Genomic DNA, 21,576 nt, shown 5'->3' with positions numbered 1-21,576 from the left:
GCGCGGTTGGCGTGACTGGCACGATTAGACCGTACATGAAGATATCCGTGGCGGAGGCAAAGGAGACGACGAGGATGATGAACCATTATGACGATCTGAGTTCTAAGAAGCTGGGCCGTGTGGCCAGGTCTGACGAGTTGAATAATCCCATCGCTGGGGGGCGTTCACACAACTGTGGGATCCTGACGTGGATGCTTTCAAGGAAGCAAACCTGGAGGTCGAGAAGAGTGGGAGCTGCCGAGATATCAGTAGGAAAAGTCTGCTCAATTGAACTTCCACGACAGATACAAGGATCGGTTGCTTATTGACCACTGAGCTTCACGGTCCGATCTATTCGAACCCTGCGCTCTGCCACATCGACTGCCCGACATCGACCACCCGAATCCACGTCTCGGTTATTCGGCCTGATAAAGGTCGATTTTGATGAGGTGGGAAGTCAGGGGTATTCTGCCAAGTGACTTCACTATTCTCTATTGAAAGTGGTTCCTTAAATATAATATATGATTATGGAATTTTCTTGAAATTGATGATTTCTGAAACTAGTTTATCACTCATTGATATATGACATGGAGAGTGAGATAGATAGATAGATAGATAGTCATAGCCAAGTAACTTGTAAATAATCTAGAAACTCCAAAAAGCTAGAACCAAACAATGTGAAATTGATATAGTATACTATCAAACCATCTATCATAATCCATTCATTCTGAATTTGTATCTGAATCGAATTGAATCTTTTCAGTTGGTCAGTGACCTCATCAAGTGCTCGCATATTTCTTTCTTTTTTTTTAGACTGTAAACGCCTGTTTTCATGCAAATGCACCCCGTCCATCCATTCTCTTCTCCATCCAAACTATATACCCTTTTTTCCTTTCTTCTTTCTTTATCTTTTATTTTTCCGTTCAACAGTGGCAAATAACAAAAACAAAAACAACAGAATAAACAATAATAATTTAATCAAAGATCACAGCATCACTCATCAAACCAAACCGTGGGGGAATCTAAGAGCAAGTGAAACATGAGATCGAGTGGAAGGAAGAGGAAGAAGAGGAAAGTAGAGAAAGAAAGAAAATGGTATAATATGAGAGAAAGTAGAGGAAGAAAAAACATGACAGGTAGGAAGAAAGGAGAATCATGCGCTCAATCGCTGGATAAAGGACTGTCTTGCTGTTAGTATATGCGTAGATAGAGAGAAATGGGGAAGGAAATACCGGAAAGAACTGTCGGAACCCCCTCACATCCAACCGCATCAATGCCCCCGTAAACTCATCTACAAGCTCGCCTCCCATACCGATCTTGGGCAGTTCTTCCGTCCGCAGATACTCGATATACTCCATCCCCGTCTTGCTGTAGATCGTCCGTTGCAGGCCGCCGGCCTCCGCGAGGACCTGCTTCGCTTGTGCGTCCTTGGAGTTGAAGGACGGCGTGGTGGGCAGCGCCCAGCACAGCGGGGACATGTGGGTGAACATGAACTGCTTGAAGCCGGTCAGGGCTTCTTGCTGCGGGGCTGCCCCGTTCGATGCGTCCGGCACTACGTCCGGGCCGCCCCATGAGCTGCCCATCTTGGATAGCACTGAAAAGGCCATCTTGGCCGTCGTGAAGTCGTCGACGTCCTTGGCGAAGTGTTCAATCGTCGTGATGACGGTGTCGAACATGGGTTGGTTTCCTGCACTTGTTAGCCAGAGGGAAAGAGAACATGGATATGAAATGGGAGAGGAACATACGGGCACTAATAATGACCGACCCCAGATCATTATTCAACACCGCCAACAAAAAGTTCAAATACTCCCGCTTCAGCTCAGCCAAATGAATCTCATCATCCGTCCCGCTCGGCGGGTCAGCGATCCCCGAGAACACCCGCTGCAAGAATGGCGTCAACAGCGTATCCAGAATCTCGTAGATCTCGCCCTTGAACCCAAAGATCACCTGGTCCAGCAGTCGCAGGAAGAGAGCCATCTCGTCCCGGGACGACGTCTGCGTCAGCAGTCCGTCGATCCACCGCGGTAGCTGGGGCAGGATGCGGGAGCCCAGCACGCCGATCAGTCGCGAGAAGGCAAACCGCGCTGCCGTTCGCACGTTGAAGGATGACTTGAGCGACTCCAGCGCGACTAGGACTGCCTCTGAGGACTGGCCGAACACCTCAGATACCTCCGGGGCGGGCAGCTGGCTGGGCGAGCTGACGCCCGGCATCCAGTCTGAGAATCCGCGGGCCAGTGTCCCCAGTGCCATGATGTCGTGGTGCACCTGCAGCAGGGCGCGCTCGTCGGCGGCCTTGGCTGCGCCGAGATGATTCTGGATGTCGTTGTAAATCGGGGTTAGCACCGACTGGGCGTACAGCACCTGCTTGTCGGCCGTCACGGCCGGCGTCGAGCAGATGATACCCACCGCCTCGAACAGATACAACTGGCTGTTGAAGATGGCGTCGGCCGATCCTTCGTGGTCTTCCGAGGACATCTCGTCGCCGTCATCGCCGTCGGCGGACACCTCCGCCCGGATCACCAGCAGATCCCCCAGGGCCTCGACCACGGTCTGGGCCATGTTGCCGATCTGGGATCGCAGCTGCTTCATCATCCGTTGGAAGAGATACCACGATCGGGTCCTCACTTTCTGCACGGGATGGTGGACCAGTTGGAGGAAACTCTCAAGCACGCCGGGGATGAGGTTGACGTTTTGCTGGAAGAAAGAGCTGTAGCGCACGCAGATTTCCATGTACTGCAGCTGGGTGGCGGGATGCGTGAATGACCGGATATCTGAACACGTAGATGTTAGTAACGGGGAAATATTACTCTCTTCCCGAGGGAATATACCAGATTCGACCATGCGCATCATCATCTCAGTCAATCGTTCCGCCGCTGGATTGTGCGGGACACCCTTGACATACAGGCTGCCGCCCTTGACGGCGATGTCGCCGAACAGGAACATCTCGTGCAGGGCGAGGTCCAGATCGCGCCAGTCGAGCTGTCCTCCCGACTGACGCATGTTCTCAAAGGTGGTGGCCACCACCTCGGACACAGCTCCAATGTACAGCGGCTCGTCGACCGTGGCGACGATCTGCTGCAGCACGCCCAGGCGTTTGCGGAGTTCTTGGAATTCGGCCTCGTCGGTCTGTTCATCGTCGTCGCCCCAGGACGAGGTGTCGTCGTAGCGCATCTTGGCGATGACGGCCTTGAGGATAGGCAGGAGGATGGAGGAGTGCTGGGCGGCGGCAGCCGGGTTGGACTTGGCAACCTTGCGCAGGTAGGAGAGCAGGTCGCTGACCGAGGGGATGACGGTCGAGCAGACCTCGTCGTACTCGTCGGAGAAGTAGCGGAGGATGTGGGGCAGGAAGGCCTGCAGGAGGCCGTTGGCCTTGTCGCGGTAGTCGGGCGCCGTGTGGTCCTGCTCCAGAGCGCGCACCACGTCGATGACGGTGATGTTGACCAGCTTGGCGACGGTCTCGGCGAGGTCGGTGTCGTACTTGAAGGTGAAGCGGTTCTCGTAGAGGGGCGGGCTCGCGGAGAGCTGGGCGACGATGGAGTCGAGGTTGAGGAAGATGATCATGTCGACCTTGTCCTCGGCCTTCATCTTCTTGCCAATGATCTCGGTGAAAACGTCGACGGCAGCGTCGCGGACCTTCTCCTCGCCGGAGCGCAGCTCGGGCTTCTGGGCGCGGCTCAGCTGGCGGAAGAGCAGGTCCAGCATGGTCTGGTTGACGACGAGGCCGATATCGATCCAGCTGACCCAGCTCCCCACGGCCTTGAGGGACATCTCGACGATCTGGTCATCGACCTCGCTCCAGCTCGAGAGAATCTCCTGCCACGAGCCGGCAATCTTCTGCATGTCCCGGACGCGGATCAGGTCCTTGAGCGAGTTGGCGCGGTCCTGCTCGGCGCGGGAGCGGGAAAGGAGGACATCACCGATCTCGTCGTGGATGGTGTGGACGACCCGGAGGTAGAAGACGATGCCGCGGGGGTTGTCTCGGGAGGTGCTGGCGGGGCTCGAGTAGGTCAAGGTCAAGAGGTCGTCGAAGAAGGACTCCCACCCACTCGCGTAGAGAGCAGAGAAGAGGAAGGTGATGGTCTGGGCGATCTTATTCTGAATGGCGGGGCCGTCGGGGGTGGCATTCTCGGGGCCAAAGCTCTGGCGCAGGTAGGTCATCAGGCCGTCCCGGACGTAGCCCAAAGCCTGCGGGTCAATCAGACCGGCTTGGGCCGCACTGTTGACCACTTCCAACGCGGCATGACGAACAATCTCGGAGTGTTTCGGGGTTTTGGTGAAGAGGGTAAGGCAGACCTGCCAACCGGAGGGATCGGAGCGAAGTTGATATAGGTAGTCGAAGGCCTGAGTTTTCAGGGCATGGTCTGAAGCAGGGTTGGAGGCGATCTCGATGGCGCTTGCTACCTGGGGGGAGGGGTTAGTATTTGACCAATTGTTTCTTATTTCTTATTCCTCCCTTCTTTCTCCATTATCCACAAGAAACTCAAGCATCAATGGAGTGGAGGGGCATAGAGGGGCACGAGGGGAGACGGAGACGGGGGTGGGGGGGATTTTTTCTCCCCATAATTTGACCGAACAAGACCAGACCACACCGATGAAAGAGAGAGAATAAACATACCTGTTCTTCCATCTTCGACCAGCCTGCCTTCAGAGTCTTCTAGGGGACGGGACTCAAAAAGGACAGAGAGATAGAGGGGGAGAGGAGAGGGGAGAGAGAGAGAGAGAGATGGAGGATGAGGGTGAGTCGGAGGAGAAAGAGAGAAAGAAAGGTGGGATGATGGAATAAGAATTATGCTGTCTGATAATCAGGAATAAAATGATAATACGAGACCGATGATAATAATGCCGGGCTAACCAGTCTGGGCCGGATCCAGTTTCTCGGGTAAATGGGATACAAATATCAAATAAAATGGTAGAATGAAATAGAATGTAGACAAATAAATAGAATGAATCTAGACTATCAATGAAACCAATCTATAAAGCGATTGTTGTGCGTGAAAAAGATCAACTGGTGTTCCAAACTTTTTTATGATTCTTTCCCGACCGGGCGGTTGGCTGCCCGCCGTTTCAGGCACCGATCCAACTGTCTCCCAGGACAGCGCATCCATGCCTGACATCATGCCGATCAACTATTATATTTCGTAGAGTGTATATATATATTTATATGGTTTTAAACACAGAATTCATTAGTTTTTCGCCTCCTCCACCGCCTGGTGCTCCATCTTCGCGAATCCCTCCACCGCCTGACCGTACTGCGCAAACAGCTGCGGCTGGTATCCGTCCGCGATCTTCTCGATGAACTCCTCCTCGTGCCATCGCTTCCCGATCAGGTCCTCGAAGGTCTGTCCCGGCGTACGTTCGATGCCCCAGACCGCCTTGTAAGCTGCTCCCAGGGCGCACGCGTTGTCGCCGATCTCCAGCTTGTACACGCCCTCGCTGCCGCCCAGCAGCTCGCCCGCCAGCTTGGCGATCGCCTTGTTCTTGGACCCGCCGCCAACGAGGTACACCCGGCGGGGCTGGGCCGGCATCCCCGCGCCGGGGCTGGTGGTCAGCTCGCGCGACCGCAGCCGGAGTGACAGGAGCTGGCTCTCGACGATGGCGCGCGCCTCGTCCGCCGGCTGGTCCCATCCGTCTGCCGTCTCGTGCAGACGGCCGTCCTGGGGCTGGTAGGTGAAGCGCCGTTGACAGGCGGGCAGGTTCGGCACGATCTCCGGGCGGGGGAAGAACAGGCCCATCTTCATGGGGTCGGAAGCCGGGTCCTTCTGGCCCAGGGCGGGGGTCTGCAGCGCGATGCGGTCGAAGTGCGCCCATGGGTCACTGTCGTTGGGGCCCAGTTTTGCGTTGATGGCGTCGCGGACTTGCTCGCGGGCCAGACCGCCGTTCTTGTAGCAGAGCATGAACATGTAGAGCCCTGCGGTGGTGGGATGGTTGAAGAAGTGCGTGGCCGGGTCGGGCTGGTAGCTGGGCGTCGACATCAGGAATGTCGTCGATGTGCCCAGCGAGACCATCGCGTCGGACGGCCGCAGCGGCAGGGCGAGGATAGTCGCCGGGTTGTCGCCTGTCGACGGGATGACCGTGCAGCTGGGGTTGAAGCCGTACCGCTCGAGGAAATACCGGTCGACTGTTCCGAGGTGGAATCCGCCGTCCTCGGGGACGGGACCCAGCTTGCGCTTCAGGTCGTCCACCCCGAAGCTGCCCGCGCACAGCTTCAGCAGCCGCTCGTCGAAGTCGCCCTTCTTGATGTTCCACAGGTTCATGCCGCAGACGTCAGAGATGTCAAACGGCGCGATCCGACCCAGGAAAAGCGACGCCAGAAACGAGGACACCAGAGAGATGCGGAGGGTCTTCTTGTAGGTGTCGGGGTGCTTTTTCTGGAAGCGCAAGATCTGGGGGCCAGTGAATCTCTATCGACGTGATTAGTATGACCATGATCACATCACCAGTAAGAAACAGAGTAAAAAGCCAGAAACTCACATGGTGCGCCTTACTCCCCGTCACACGGGCCAACTCCTCCGGGCGCCCCAGACAAGCATCAAACTCATCACACTCACGCTGGGTACTCGAATCCTGCCAATTGGGGCTATACGGGTGCGAGAAAGCCCCACTGAGCTGCTCCTCAAGCGACTTGCCCGCATCGAGACTCTTCAGCACGATCTCAGCGTTCTCCCCCCAGTAGACACTCCCATGCTGCTGGCCGGCGCCGCTGATGCCCATGACGCGGGAGAAGTCGAGGCCCTGTTCGCGCAGGCCCTCGAGGACGCCGTCTAGCGCCTGCAGCCACATGGCGACGGGGGCGACGACCTCATGCTCGGCTTCATTGATGAGAACGCCCTTCTTGATGGGGAAGTTGCGCGAGTCGGCGTCGAAGTCGAATTTGGAGACGTGGACGACTTTGAGGTCCGAGTTGACGACTAGACCTTTGAGTTGTTGGGTCGAGAGGTCGAACCCGATGTATAATGGGCCGGAAGACATTTTGACCGGAGGAAATGTGTATTATGTTGATCTAGAGGTGGATTGAAGGAGGAAAGGTGAGGGTGGGATTACGGACGGGGTGGTTTGGTGGGGGATGTTGCGGTGATGACGTCGTTGTGCGGGTATTTGTTGACAAGACGGGGTTGATATAGGGATGTATTAAGAGGAAGAGAGATACATGGAATCTAGTAAGATGATGGAGAGAGCGAGAGAGAGAAAGAGAAAAGAAAAAAGAGAAGAGTTTAAGCACCGTGGATAAAGTTCCACGAGGGAAGCCAGACAATTTATCTTCCTCCATATACGACAAGCACTACAATGATCGTCCACCCGCCCCTGCTCTGATGTACCGGTTATTTACCCAGTCCAAGACGATCGCATCTCGCCCTCTCTCCCACCAGACTACGGCGCCACAATAAAAAGACCCCCAGGGATGAGCTAACACGATGGAAGCTTCTAAGTTCTGACCATTGCCACATATGATATCAACCGAAGTGGGCAGTGGAATCTGGATACTAAGTGGATCCCCCACTGGCACTGCCGCGCATTTAACCGGTTAATATGCCTTTTTACCGGTCTAGCTCTAGAACAGCAATGGTATCAGCGAATGCCGAGAATTGGCATGGTTTATCTAGTCTATACCTTATCTCATTAGATGTCTGGACTCGTGGGTATGAGTTTTTTAGTATGTATATAGTGGTGTATACGATCTATAGACAAGACAGATGGCCAACTATCTGGGTATGTATCAAGTCGGTCCATCACAAATCGATTGCCATCTACTATTTTCTTCAATCAGAGTCTATTCCAACCCGACTTCTCCGGCCCACCAATTCAGCCGTGGGGGTATCTTTGACCCGTCAATTTTCGAGGTCCGGATGCAAAAGAAATGTACAATCGACACAAACACTAGCCACTGTAACGCAAAATCAACGTCGCTTGCGGGTAGAGTCGTGGGTATGATCATGGTCATGGTCGTGGTCATGGGTGTGACCGTCGAATTGCGCATCGATGGCTCCTTCGTCCGATTCCGGGGTGCGCTCGGAGACACCCTCCGTCGAGATGAACTCCTCGGAGAAGGTGGGCTCTTCGTTTTCAACAGGTACAAAGCGGATCTTGACGCGCTTCACACCCCGCACGGCCACTCCGATCGCCGACCGCACGCTCTCCTCGATCTCGCGCGACCGCGCGATGGGCCATGCGCCGGGCACCGCCAGTTCCACGTCCATCAGGTAGTTCTGTCCGGATTTCATCCCCTGGACGGCGCGGACCTGGATCTCACTGCCGTCGCGCATCTTTCCAAGCACCTTGGCGGCAGCCTTCTGCACCGAGTCCTTGATCTCGTCGTCCACCGTGGTGTCCGCCAGCTCGAGGAGCGACGATGTAGTGTTACCCCATCCCGCCTTGATGACCATCAGCGAAATCAGGAGCCCGCCCACGGGGTCCAGCCACGAGGCATCCCGGAAGACGTAGGTGCCGGCAATGGTGCAGAGGGCAACGATGCTCGTCAACGAATCGATTCGGTGGTGAACGGCGTTGGAGGCTAGGACTGAGGATTTGCGTTCGGTCGCGACTTTCATAGCTGGAGAATCATGAACGTATTAGCATGCGGTGCTGAGGGGGGACAGATCAAGGAGACGGGAGTGAGACATACTGGCATGATACAACCATTCTTTCACCACGATAGACCCTGCCGCGAGCCACGCCGCGTGGATGCTGGGACCCGACGCGTCAATCCCGTGGCTATGCGAATGCGAATGGACGTGACCGAGGACCCCCAGATGCGCCATCGTCTCCGCGGCTTCGGGATAAAACTGACTGAGCAGCACCTGGCCGGAATTTAACCCCATAAATACACCTCCGCACAGCAACAGGCCGCTCACGCCCAGCGCGCCAATGCTCTCGATCTTCCCGTAGCCGCTCGGAAAACGTTCGCTCGGGGGTTTGAGCGACCAGGCGACCGTGCCCAGCGTCAGAAAATCCGACACCAGATCGGTCAACGCATGGTAGGCGTCAGCCACCAGGGCCTGCGAGTGAAACATGTATCCTCCGATAAACTTGCCAATGGCCATGGCCAGGTTGGCCACGAGACCAATTCGCGTGATCCGGACGCCCGCGTCGTGGGTGTTCGAGGAGGTGAGGTAGACATTGCTGCCATGGTGGTGATGGTGATGGTGATGGTGGCCACCGTGGCCTCTGGTTTGCTCGACCATGGCAGGGAGGGTGACGGGGGTGGTGGTGGATGTGATGCAAGAAGGGGGCGGAAGCAGGCGGGGAGAGGCGGAGGAAAGGGAGACAGGGAGGGAGCCGGACTTCTTATAATAACCGACACGAGGTAGCGTTGTCGAGGAAGTTCGCAAAACACGAAGTGGAGCTGAGGACAGACGAACACGAGGAAGAAGAGCAATACCAGATCGAGCTTCTCTCCAGGTGGAGGGGCGGAGGGAGGATGACCGGCAGGAATACGAATCGAACAAATGCGCCCTGCACCGCAGGCGCTGCGTCAGCGGCATCTCAGGCCGGAGTGCCGCAAGGCGCACGCACAGGTCGATCAATAGTCGTAACAAAGAACAAACTGGACAAGTAATTAATCCAATGAAAAATAGAATAATAAAAATAAACGCTAGGCCAAGTCTGGGGCCCGTCAGCAAATAACGCTTAGCCCTTGGACAATAATAGTAATGAGAACAATCAATAAGCTGTTCAATCAGCACCGAATACTGATGATTCACGAGCTGAGGACACTCTGTTCTTCTTGGCCGTTGGATGCACCGTGATCACAGTGCATCTGTCTTTGTTGTATATACCAATTGAGGAGGTTGGTGAGGGGAGGGAGGTTGTTGAAAGAGCAAGAAGTCAGGAAAGAGAGAGGAAGATAAGGATGAATTAATCATACCAAGACCGGCAAGTCATGATCCCGACATGCGCTGAGCTTCCGCTCCGACGTCACTCGTTAGCCCTAACTTGATGCCTTGTTTTGGCCATATCATGATCAACTTGGGGTATTTTATATAAACAAGGAAGTGGCATTATCCAACAAAGACATCATTGATTAGCACGTACAACTTGAAGCCTCCTAAATAAGCGCCACTGCGCACAACACAGCAACCCTAACACCCAATCAACTGAGCTAGCCGATCCTGTCTATCACAAAAGATATTGATCGCCTCAGTGAGCTTCCCCTCGCTTTTCCCATTCATACCTCTCGTGACTGCTAGCCGATACGCCGACTCGTCATGGAGGAACGACACGCGGTGGCAGGGCGCCGCGCCGAGATCAAGATCAATATCGAACAAGAAGTTCGATAGCGGGGAGGAGATGGGCTCTGCAAGATGACGCAGGAGACCTGAGGAAATAGTGATGTGGTCCACGGTTGCAGGGGTGAATATTTCCTCTGTGGAGGTCAGATTGGCAAGTAAGACTTGTGTTTCGGCTTTGATGGATTCGTAGTATCTCTGGATGCGGACGCAGAGGTGGAGGGGCTTTGTGCCGGTGTCTGGGACTATCGGGTGGATTCAATATGTATGTACTCTTTGATAACAATATTTCTTGTGACGGATGGAGAATGGCTTACCCCGGGTCACAATGAACCCTCAGCTGGTTCACGTACGGCGCCACGTACATGCACCCTACCTCTTCCGCCAGAGCTGCCTGTTCTAGAGTAAAGATTAGGGTAGCGATAGTGTATGCCCCGTCTTGTGAAAGGATCTGGCACGCTATCAAGCCCTCCCAAGTTTCTAGGAGTATGATACAGATCCTACATGGTGGGAACTCTGGCTGTAGGATCTGGAAGAGCTGGATAATTCCTAGAAATAGAATTAGTCAGGCTGGAGTAGTCGACTGATTCTAATACTATGGGAGTTGCTCCCTCTGCGCATAAGAGATGGTGTTCTCAGTCGAGTACACATAGTAAGGGTTTGTCTGGATATGGACGTGGCCCGTAACATACGGGGCGATCTTCAGGGCCAACTTGACCATCTTCACGGCTTTATATTGGCGGACGTACAGGAGGCAGGAGAGGTAAACGGGCTATTACTGCAACTTCCACCGCTAATTCCCGCAGACCGATGCCAGGGAATTCCTGGAGCAGCCTTCCGGCGTGGATAACGGCGGCGGCGATCAACCCTGTATGTTTGGGCTTGGAGAGCTCGGCGTATGCGATTGCCTAGATGATGGCGAGATGGTCAACATCTTCTTTGCTCTGATGGTTGGAATATCAAAATACCTGATTGGAAGTGCAGTCGTCGAATGGTCCAAATGATCTAGCCCCTGGAGACTGGTTAAGATACTCGGCTTGTCTTCATACATCTGACGGTTTATATGTAGAATACTTACCATCCTCGTCCATGGTGTCGCAGTCGACAATGCTTCTCTGGCGAAGAACGTTCAGCCCAGTCTGTTCAGTAGCCATTTGGTTGTTGAGCACTTTAGTATGATCGGGACAGAATGTGTAGAACAAGGGAGCCTTTCTTGGATCTGCTGTGACCAGCTGGCAGAAGGTTATATATCAATGTCTGAAAGTAGTGACAAAGACCCTGATATCAACTTCTTTCCCCATTTCACTGTTCTAGCGTTGGTAACATTACGAACTATGCTATTCACTTCAGGCATGCAGTCATAGTAATATTTCAAACTTCGATAAGTATAGAATGAAGACAGTTGCCGTGTTCTACAAGGTAGGATGTAATTATGATGGACTCGAACTCCAAGTGACCAAGAAAATTGGAAAGACGCGGCAATACCATGGAGCACGACTTGCAAACAAGAAACCGGTTAGAAGGAGGAGAGTATGGACTGTTCTTTTGAACCAAATCCTACTCAGTTTATCCGCCGGAGACATCTTCTAGAACATGGTATATCTTCCACACTGCGAAGTAGGTAGCTTGAGGCGTGGCTTGATATTGTTACTGTTTGAGAACACACCAACAACTTTAATAGGGTTGGGGTACAACCACAATGGGTATAACTTAGCACCCCGTACCATGGCGATTCAAAGATGACTTCTGCGCCTATGATACGGATGCCAGTTGCGGGGTCATTGCACACAAGCATCGGGATGACAGGGCAGTGATCTCCCAGGGCTCGAGTTGCCAGTTGGCGGACCCGTCGGGTAGACCCACGAACCTGCCCGTTGCGAGCAGACCCTTAAATCGGTCGGCTTTACTCCGTACTCGACGAAAATATGATGACCCAGTTCTACATGATCATGTTATCCCATCCCACTTAACTACGAAAGTGCCAACATAAAAGTATATAGGCGATGTGACCCTGATATGAAACCCTTTACGTCTCATTGACGAGAGAAGAATGGGCGATTAACGACGGGAGTCCCTCTGGGGTTCTCATTCCTCTCGGCGATCGCGACAGAATGCCGAAATCAGTGAGAGATGCTTAGCACGTCGACCTCATCCCAGTGAATGGTGGCCGACGTGGGCGGAGACCCGTAGAGAAGAAAGAAAAAGCAGGAAGGAAAAACGCGGTCGAAAATATTATATAGGGCAATCCCGTGACGAGGGCGGTGAGTGTGGGAAGAAGAATTCTCCGAGATGGTAATGCGCAGCCGCTGATTGGCTGCACTGGGAGAATAATGCCGAGTCCACGTGATCACAGCGCAACCCGAGGTAGTCCGACCCGCGATTCCGACACAGATCGGGAGTTCGAGGCGCCTTTTGGACTTTCTCGTTGACGACGACGACGGTACTCTCCTTGCCTGCTGCTGCTCCACTCTCGACTCAGGTGTCATATCTATCTTCATCATGCTTTCCCAGAAGGTCGCTCAACAGTCCCTGCGACGGCGTATGTTCTTTCTTGTCCGCGTGCAATTCGGGTGTCTCAACTAATTCGTGATCCAGTCGCCGTCCAGCAGCCCTACGCCATGCGGTGGGCGGCGATGAACGCCGCCTCCCCGGCCACCATTGCGATGGGAAGGAATGTCCAGACGAGGTGGGTGATGATTTCCGGGTCTCTTGTGCCATTGCGACGGTCTGGTCGGTGCAATCGGTCGCATTGCGACAGGGATAATCGACGTCATGCGAGGCCTCCTATCAGCGACGGGACAAGAGACACAACGTTCTCAGCTTATGCCAAGAGAATATATTGATTGACATTGACAGATTCACCGCGTCGACCACGAACACCCAAGATCCCACCAAGATCCTCGCCCAGCAGCGCCTGAACCGCCCGGTCTCCCCCCACCTGAGCATCTACAAGCCCCAGATCACCTGGATCGGCAGTTCTATCCACCGTATCACCGGTCTCGTCATGTCCGGCCCTCTGTACCTGTTCGCCACGGCTTACCTCGCCTCTCCCCTGCTGGGCTGGCACCTGGAGTCGGCCTCCATGGCCGCTGCCTTCGGCGCCCTCCCCCTCGCTGCCAAGGTTATCCTGAAGACCGCCGCTGCTCTCCCTTTCACCTACCACTGCATGAACGGCGTCCGTCACTTGCTGTGGGATCTCTGCATTGGTATCACTAACCAGCAGGTCATCAAGTCGGGCTGGACTGTGGTGGGCCTGAGCACAATCAGTGCCCTTTCTCTTGCGCTTCTGTATTAAGTTTCATGTGTCATACCTTCGAGTGGTGTTCTTTCTTTTACCCCTTTCCTAGTGTTGTTCTTATAAAATTGTTCTTCGTGCAGTATATTTTACCAGTGTCAATCAAGGCTGATCTTTAAATCTTCCACGTCTGGTATTCGTTGTGGTTCTATAAACAATCCGAGATGGAAACAGCCGGGTAGTTATCTGGTCTTGACTGTTCTATGGTAGGAAGAAAGTGCTTCAATGCCTTGATAGATAGCGGGAAAGCACGTTGGCTTTGGGTTCTTTTGATGGCTGAATATCAGCTGATGCAATTACACGGCCTCACCACTCTTGATTCTGTCCCTCATTCTTCTAACTGTCTAAAGCCAATCACCGAAAACATGCCAATGCATCTTTTTAACCCGTCTATTATGGTGTCCAATCGTTCTTCTCTGGTTTCAAGTTGAAATACCGGCGGTCATTAATTTGCTTATCTGTGCTCTGTGACAGGGGTCAGCATTGAAACCCTAGCGAACTCAGGGCTTGGCCGAAACGTACGACCTGCTCCAACATACCAATCTCCACGCATGGTTCATCTTCACTCATGGTTCACTCCGGGTAAACCCTTCCAGGGGGTCCAGAGCGAGGCAAAATCAGGCAGGACTTGGAGGAGGGTTCGGTGGAAAAGGTCGGGGGGACGGCGGGTCTTGCACGGAGAACACGATTATGCCGATATTTCCCCGCCCCTGGAATCTGTTCTGTGAAGCTGTCCGAGTGGGGTTTCGAATACACAAAGGATCGGCGACGGGTCCCATGTTTCCAGAGCACGAAGCGTGCGGATTTGATGGGTCGGGATAGGATTGAAGCGAGGGATACACAAGATGGAGGACGTTGTGGGAGGTAGTGAGGGTCAGGTGTCAAGATGGTGACAGAGATGCTGTGCTCTTCCTTGTGACAGTGGGTAGATACTGATCCTGGCAAAGCAAAAGTTAGGTTTCTTGCCAGAGAGATTGGCACGACTGCGCTGTTTAAATGCTCCAGCCCCTATACACCGCCAACCCAGCAACCCAGCAACCATCCGACAGCACGGGAAAGGGCCGCGTGGAGAAGGCCATGTCGACCTTCGGATGGCTATCTCCACAAGCGACCAGACTCCGGCGGAGGAGGACTGTTCGCGCTGCCCTGCAAGGGCCCGACGATAAATTGGACGTATAATCTAGAAAATCGGGGTGCGCAAACCGGCGCTATCGCTTGAACATGCTCCCCAGGTCCTATACTTAGCACTGACTGGGGAATGGAGAGCGTGGACGTCCCCAACGTCTTTGCATTTGTGTCCGCCACAGCCCAGTTCCCCGGCCACCATCCTGGTCTTCTCAACCTTGCAGCCGCGGGCCTTGTGATACCTTCGGCCTCGGGTGGATGAGCTCCCCGGATTCCTGCAGCCAATCCGCCGGTAGCCAACTTGCGGTGCCAACATGCGGTTTCCTTGCGTCGTATTCATACCCCGAGAAGATTCACAGTTCTTGTTTTCGTTCCTTTCTTTTCTTTCCTCTTCTGAACTCTCGTGGTAATTGCTAGCGGCGCAGAATATCTATTCTAGTTTGCTTCTGACATCTATTCTTTCCCCTCCCGGCACAACGCCCTGAATTCGGATTCATTGCTTGCTTCCTGGAGCTCGGGGCGTTTGGCTTTGCATCCGCTGTGTGGATCAGTCGAGTTGCTCACGGGAGCTCGTGGAGCCGTGTTTCGATGAAAACAGGGTCTTCGCAGTTCGAGAAAAGGAAGAGACCCCCGATTGGCTACCAAGTGGAGTATACAAAGGCATTGTTATGAACAGAGGGATCGGTGTATTACCCGTGATCCTTCTTGCCGTATCTCCCTGCGATATATATATTCCTCATTTCTTATCTCTTCTCTTGTTGCTCTTTCCTTTTTGTCCCTTTGTCCGGCGTCCTTGACTAACAGAGTTTCGCAAAACTGGTCCGAAATTGCGGTCTAAGAAGCAAACACATCGGCCCCAGATGAGCCCTGCACCGCTCCATTCCAGTGGGTACCATTTACCAAACAACCAACACGTGGAGCTCTCAACACCCCATGGTCGCGCAAATGACACCTCAATTGATAGGACAGCGTTAGGGCTTGCGCCAGAGGCCGAGAGAGCTCTAGCAGGTATCCCGGCCAGCAGTATTAGCGGTGTGAGAGCTATCGATTCTTGTGAATATGGTGGTGGAGCTTATCAAAGCTCAGCACAACTCTCTAACCCGTATACAAAGCTCAGTCCTTCTAACGGTAGCGACAGGCATTTGCTCCAGCAGTAGCCGCAGACAGACGTTAAACTCCACGAAAACCCCGAAGCCCTCGGGGTGCTTCTTGTATTGGCGCAAAAACTACCCGTCTGCATCTCTGACCATCCTAAACCCATTATTTACCTGCATCCGCAATGGCTTGCGTAACCAGGACAGCGGTGCCACCATGGACCATGCACACTGTATCGTGCCGGGAGTTTTCCTGCAAACGGCTGTTTACTTACTTACCGCTGGTTCTGACGCTATCTGCCGAGGCTTATCCGGTGGGCTGCTGCAGGTGCTTATTGTCTGAGGCAGTGAGTAAAATGGGGGGTTGGGCTTGTCCCATTTCATATCGCCGTGGGGGAAGGAACTAGCCGCGAGGGGTTTCAGGATATACTCTTTTTGTCATCGTACGGATCGAGATGGTGCAAGGCCGCGTTTCTGTGATGGGTCTGTCTTCGTCACGGCCCATGGCATGACCTATAGACAAGACTATGCTGATGTTGGCGTTATTCAGAAGAAGACTAGAGATGGATACGGCTGGAGACCGCTGCAACATGTTGGTTTGGAGATTCAATGGCCTAAAGCTTCAGCAACCATGCTCCCCGTCCTCTACAAATCACACACGAATTGACCCGGTGGGACTGGGTGACGCAATCAAATAGAAACCAAAACATATAGGCCTAATCGGACCATTACAGACGGATGTAGGAGGCCAGTCCGCCAGTACCTCAGTGTATGGCAAGGACGGGGTGGTTGACATGGAAGAGGGTAGATGTACTTCTACAGACCGGGCGCCTAAGAATAGGATGCTAATGTACTATTTTTGTCTCATATTATCCTACGCCTCTGCTTAGAAAATGACACTGCTCAACAGTGACACGATGAAACGGCCTTGAATATCTGTCTGAGAGCACTGGATATTGACACCTGAGGTGTCTATATATACAACCCAAACAGGACTAGCGCCGCACCTCCGAAATCTTCCCAATGATCCATCCCGAACGGAATTCCAATCGCTCCCTCGCTCTCTCAGCGTGAACTCCCCCCAACGACCCTCTCGCACCCTCCCCGTCGGTCTCTTCTTTCTCGATTCACACAATGGCATCCATGCTATCCGCGCGCGCGGCCAGGACCGTCTCCTGTTCGACCTGCCGCACCTTCGCCGCGCCCATCGTCTCGTCGTCCGCTCTTCTCTCCCGGCGTGCATACTCGACCGAGCAGGAGGCTTCCTCCCCAGTCGACTACGCGAACAAGCCCCGCTGGTCGTACACGCCGCCGCGCGCAAAGGCCCCCTTCAGCTTGCGGTTCGATTCGCGCCGACAAGAATATCCTGTCAACTCCGACCCGAAGGCCTTGGATGAGTTCTACCTGCGCATGCTCGGCAAGGACGGTGACAAGGTTTTGTCCGATGAGGTGAAGTGGCTGGCGGTGACGCATAAGAGTTTTGACCAGGGCCGGAGGGGATTCAATGATCGGTTGGCTTTCTTGGGTAAGTTTGATCTCACTTGGCTCTCAGCCGATCCCAGTCGGTCAATTGGGACATAGCTGACGAGACGTGTTTGACTTGCAGGGAAGCGGATCGTTCAGCTGCAGGCTTCGCTGGCGCTCGTGCAGAGCCCCAGCACCTCCGCGAACGCGGCGGCTCCTGATGCTCAAGGCCGCGAGCCTTTCACGCACCCGGCTCTCGATGGCCTGAACAACCTGTCTCAGGGTATGAAGGACTTCTTGATCAGCAAGACGCAGATGGCGGAACTGGCGCAGAAGTACGAGTTGCAGAAGGTTCTGCGGTGGAGCCCGAGAAAGGTGAGTTTCGCCTTTATCCCGGAGGGATATGCTACGTCCCGCCTGTGATTTTACGTGGCTAACATATGTCCTTGTCAGCCTCAAAACCTGACCACGTCCGGACTTGACCTGGTCCTCACCCACACGATGTACGCGGTTATCGGTGCCATCTCGCTGGAGAAGGGCGGCCATGCGGCCAACCAGGTGGCTCAGGAGCGGATACTGGCGCCGCTGGGCTTCAAGACTACGGCTTGAGAGCGCTAGGGAGGGTGTACAGGGAGCATTTCAGGCGTTATTCTCATTTCTATCTTTACCTTGACCGATTGTGTATGGATCGGGATTGGCTGGGGACTGCCATCATCCTCAGGATACTGTTTCTTTCTTGTCCTTTTTGTGTACTGTACTACTATACGACCTGTGATATACATATGGATTTGAATTGGAAAAGATCATTGAATGATATTCTGCCTATACGAGAATTGAGAATGTGATAAAATGAGTTAAAATAAAATAAAAAGTATGCAAGAGATGTCCGGTTCCTCTGACGCCGCCCGAATAACCGTAAAATACTCGGCCAGCTCTTATGGAACCCTCGTTCAGAGAACGATCGTAGTCTCCGCACCACTGTATCGCAATTCAGCAATGAAAGACCGGATACCACCGACAGAATGCCTGATGGTGTCCGAAAATCACGCAAAGTAATTTATGCTGACTTGAACTGTCTATTGGGAGCGTTGAAGAAGAAAGAAAAAGGAAAAGGCCGGAGCGAAAAAAATTCGAGAAGATATGGACCTGGGATGTGCGCTAGGCTGGATGTGGTTAGTGGGACTGACAGGGGTGAGTCAGCAGGATAAGGATTGTGCATGGTTTATGCATGATTAGATCATCCCGTCCGCTATGCACGGATAGTTACATAATCACCATAAAAGGGATCATAAAGTGATCTAAGAAAGAACAGGAAATTAAATCGAGTCGGGGATGATCCAACTCATTCAACAACCTCACTTCTCTCCTCCTCTAATCCGTCTTCTTCGCGACTCCCAGTACCCCCCCGGACTCGCATCTCCTATCTTTCCCTGACTTGTGGGTTTGCTCCTCCATCTACACATCGACACCCTTCTAATGCACGTGCCCAGTGCCCCTATCGCAGCATGTCGCTAGTGGTTTCGCTGGCCTCCCGCTGCGTTTAATCCCCCGTTCAATTCGACTCGACCCGGCCGATTTGATCCTCGATCGTCATATCTTCTCATCCTTAGAATCTATCCTCTCCTCAATCCTCCACCATGGCCTCGGCCCTCTTCTTCCTCGACCTCAAGGGCAAGGTGTGTCAACCCCTCAAAGGATGGCTTGCCCCCCTCTCCGTACTGACCGTCGGGGACCCAGACCCTTTTAGCCCGAAACTATCGCGGAGACATTCCCATGTCCGCCGTCGAGAAATTCCCTATCCTCCTCAGCGACGCCGAAGAAGAGAGCTCCGCCGTGCCGCCCTGCTTTTCTCACGAAGGAATCAACGTACGTCTTTCGAGCTTCCCGCGTTGCGTGTTGCGTGTTCTGGCCGTCCCGTCTCGCTCCCCGCCTTCGTTCCCCGCAACCTGTGTCTCCCATATTCCCAGCCCGATTCTTTCAGAACGAAACGCTGGATGGTTTAGCTGACTGACGTGTGCAGTACCTATATATCCGCCACAGCAACCTTTACATCCTCGCGCTGACCAAGAAAAACACCAATGCCACCGAAATCCTGCTCTTCCTCCACAAGCTCGTCGAGGTCTTCACCGAATACTTCAAGGTGCTGGAGGAGGAGAGTATCCGCGACAACTTTGTCGTTATCTATGAATTGCTCGACGAGATGATGGATTTTGGGTATCCGCAGACAACGGAGAGCAAAATCTTACAGGAGTGCGCCGCCTGATCCCACAATCCAGAGGCAAAGGAACTGACCGTCCTAGATATATCACACAGGAATCCCACAAACTGGAAATCCAAGCCCGTCCCCCGATCGCCGTCACCAATGCCGTCTCCTGGCGCAGCGAGGGCATCCGCTACCGCAAGAACGAGGTCTTCCTGGACGTGGTGGAGTCGCTCAACCTGCTGGTGTCCGCGTCGGGCAACGTGCTGCGCTCGGAGATTCTCGGCGCGGTCAAGATGAAGTGCTACCTCAGCGGGATGCCCGAGCTGCGGCTGGGGCTGAACGACAAGGCGATGTTCGAGACGACGGGGCGGGCGACGCGCGGCAAGGCCGTCGAGATGGAGGACGTCAAGTTCCACCAGTGCGTGCGGCTGTCGCGATTCGAGAACGACCGCACCATCAGCTTCATCCCGCCGGACGGAGAATTCGAGCTCATGAGCTACCGGCTCAACACGCAGGTCAAGCCGCTGATCTGGGTCGAGTGTCTGGTGGAGTCGCACTCGGGGTCGCGTATTGAATATATGCTCAAGGTATTCTCCCGCCCCCTTGTTAATATCAACAACGTAACTAACAAAATATAGGCCAAAGCTCAATTCAAACGCCGCAGCACAGCCAACAACGTCGAGATCATCGTCCCCGTCCCGGAGGACGCCGACTCCCCCCGCTTCCGCACCAACATCGGCACAGTGCAGTACGCCCCGGAACAGTCCGCCATCGTGTGGAAGATCAAGCAGTTCGGCGGCGGCAAGGAGTTCCTGATGCGCGCAGAGCTGGGTCTCCCCTCCGTCAAGGGCGACGACGAGGTAGGCGGCGGCATGACGGGCGGGTTCGGCGGGAGTATGGGCGGCGCAGGGGCCCTGGGCAAGGCCAAGAGACCCATCAACGTCAAGTTCGAGATTCCGTATTTTACCACCAGTGGGATTCAGGTCCGGTACTTGAAGATTACGGAGCCGAAGGTATTCCTCCCCCTCCCTCCCCCCCCCCCTTTCTTCTTATTGCCCTTCTTTTATGTTCTTTATTTGGATTGAAAGCTAACGTTCACAGCTACAATACCCCTCTCTCCCTTGGGTCCGATACATTACGCAATCTGGAGACATTGCCGTCCGGATGCCCGATGTACAATGATATTATTTATACAGCGTTTTATTTTACTTTATTTGAATATGGCTAGTTCAATAGATTATTGCTTCTTGAAGATGTTGTAGGCTGGTATAATTGAATGTGCAAATCATCTGGCACTGGAATGTTCATCATCATCATCATCATCATCATCATCATCATTATCATAAGCATAAGCATAAGCATAATTAAGCCCATTAATTCCCCAACATTGACAAGCCAGACAATTGAGATCGTACAGAGCAACCATCAAGTATTCTACTCTACCTAGGTAAACAAAGAACATGCATGCCATAAACCACCATGGACTGACCTACCTAGTGAATCGATTTTCTTCCCTATCAGTATCCACCAACTAACAACACCAGCCAACACAATCAATACACCAAGAGTTAGCTATGTGTTTCGAAGCACTAGCAAAGTGTTCTTGCTCACTTTGTTAATGATATAGATCCTTGGGAAGAGTCTGTTTAATTATCTATTTGTATATCTACCTACCTTACCTTACCTATGTGGCTATGCTATGGATTGTTTACTGGCCTGGTAGGGGGAAATCGTTTACACAGAGGTATAGGGGATCATAGGCATGTGGTAATACTAACTGTATACATAAATGTACTGCTAAGATGGAGAAAGGGTTGTCTTTTATATACACGGTTTATGAGAATTCTACTTACCTCGCTAAACGGATAGTTGAGGTCAATATATACATGCATAACGTGATTGTAGAAACATGTCTATTTTTGGTTTTTTTATTTATTTATTTATTTGCTTGGTTGTTCGTTATCTATTTCACTGTCCTTGAGGTTGCTGACTGCACTCTGCACACTGCACACTGCAAACCAAACCAAACCAAACCAAACCACAGACAGCGATAAGGAGGAGTGACAAGTCAAGATACCTACTCAAGACAACTAACTCCAGGAAGAGAAAGACTTCAATTCAAATGAACCAATCAGGAGGAGGAGGAACACAGACATGTCATGCTTGGGTATCATGTCACAAACAACACCAGAA

The 21,576-nt window shown here is 53.1% G+C and overlaps 7 protein-coding genes across 7 annotated transcripts; 3 read left to right on the top strand and 4 right to left on the bottom strand.

Annotated features, from left to right (window-relative positions):
• Positions 1-709: 709 nt before the first annotated feature.
• On the bottom strand, positions 710-4,705 carry P168DRAFT_249050 (Ran GTPase-binding protein LOS1). Its single transcript, XM_024834152.1, has 5 exons — positions 4,595-4,705; positions 2,808-4,380; positions 1,725-2,750; positions 1,212-1,666; positions 710-1,159 (listed from the first exon to the last, which is right to left on the bottom strand). Exons 1-5 carry the CDS (start codon positions 4,604-4,606, stop codon positions 1,133-1,135), a joined length of 3,093 nt encoding a protein of 1,030 aa, XP_024694915.1. The 5' UTR covers positions 4,607-4,705; the 3' UTR covers positions 710-1,132.
• A 252-nt stretch (positions 4,706-4,957) lies between these two features.
• On the bottom strand, positions 4,958-7,440 carry P168DRAFT_249048 (xylulokinase). Its single transcript, XM_024834151.1, has 2 exons — positions 6,451-7,440; positions 4,958-6,380 (listed from the first exon to the last, which is right to left on the bottom strand). The coding sequence occupies exons 1-2, from the start codon at positions 6,946-6,948 to the stop codon at positions 5,163-5,165; spliced, it is 1,716 nt and encodes a 571-aa protein (XP_024694914.1). The 5' UTR covers positions 6,949-7,440; the 3' UTR covers positions 4,958-5,162.
• Positions 7,441-7,604: 164 nt separating this feature from the next.
• On the bottom strand, positions 7,605-9,857 carry P168DRAFT_288278 (cation diffusion facilitator family transporter). The gene is made up of 2 exons (XM_024836750.1): positions 8,600-9,857; positions 7,605-8,527 (listed from the first exon to the last, which is right to left on the bottom strand). Exons 1-2 carry the CDS (start codon positions 9,456-9,458, stop codon positions 7,875-7,877), a joined length of 1,512 nt encoding a protein of 503 aa, XP_024694913.1. The 5' UTR covers positions 9,459-9,857; the 3' UTR covers positions 7,605-7,874.
• Positions 9,858-10,797: 940 nt separating this feature from the next.
• P168DRAFT_316332 (uncharacterized protein) lies at positions 10,798-11,356 on the bottom strand (the record flags this gene model as incomplete). Its single annotated transcript, XM_024839998.1, has 4 exons — positions 10,798-10,923; positions 10,982-11,110; positions 11,171-11,214; positions 11,281-11,356. 4 exons carry the CDS (start codon positions 11,354-11,356, stop codon positions 10,798-10,800), a joined length of 375 nt encoding a protein of 124 aa, XP_024694912.1.
• Positions 11,357-12,607: 1,251 nt separating this feature from the next.
• P168DRAFT_288277 (succinate dehydrogenase cytochrome b560 subunit) lies at positions 12,608-13,624 on the top strand. The gene is made up of 3 exons (XM_024836749.1): positions 12,608-12,741; positions 12,798-12,888; positions 13,059-13,624. Exons 1-3 carry the CDS (start codon positions 12,702-12,704, stop codon positions 13,495-13,497), a joined length of 570 nt encoding a protein of 189 aa, XP_024694911.1. The 5' UTR covers positions 12,608-12,701; the 3' UTR covers positions 13,498-13,624.
• Positions 13,625-16,804: 3,180 nt separating this feature from the next.
• Positions 16,805-17,977, top strand: P168DRAFT_302681 (mitochondrial 54S ribosomal protein mL57). The gene is made up of 3 exons (XM_024838683.1): positions 16,805-17,241; positions 17,323-17,555; positions 17,634-17,977. The coding sequence occupies exons 1-3, from the start codon at positions 16,851-16,853 to the stop codon at positions 17,787-17,789; spliced, it is 780 nt and encodes a 259-aa protein (XP_024694910.1). The 5' UTR covers positions 16,805-16,850; the 3' UTR covers positions 17,790-17,977.
• A 543-nt stretch (positions 17,978-18,520) lies between these two features.
• Positions 18,521-20,608, top strand: P168DRAFT_288272 (AP-1 complex subunit mu). The gene is made up of 7 exons (XM_024836748.1): positions 18,521-18,617; positions 18,671-18,856; positions 18,918-19,046; positions 19,201-19,430; positions 19,481-19,970; positions 20,022-20,396; positions 20,485-20,608. The coding sequence occupies exons 2-7, from the start codon at positions 18,818-18,820 to the stop codon at positions 20,563-20,565; spliced, it is 1,344 nt and encodes a 447-aa protein (XP_024694909.1). The 5' UTR covers positions 18,521-18,617; positions 18,671-18,817; the 3' UTR covers positions 20,566-20,608.
• Positions 20,609-21,576: the final 968 nt, after the last annotated feature.

The sequence above is a fragment of the Aspergillus campestris genome (assembly GCF_002847485.1).
Source record: "Aspergillus campestris IBT 28561 chromosome Unknown P168scaffold_3, whole genome shotgun sequence".
In the NCBI taxonomy this organism is placed as follows: Eukaryota; Fungi; Ascomycota; class Eurotiomycetes; order Eurotiales; family Aspergillaceae; genus Aspergillus; species Aspergillus campestris.
Note: the sequence above shows the minus strand (reverse complement) of the source record. Positions and strands in the feature narration are given on the sequence as shown.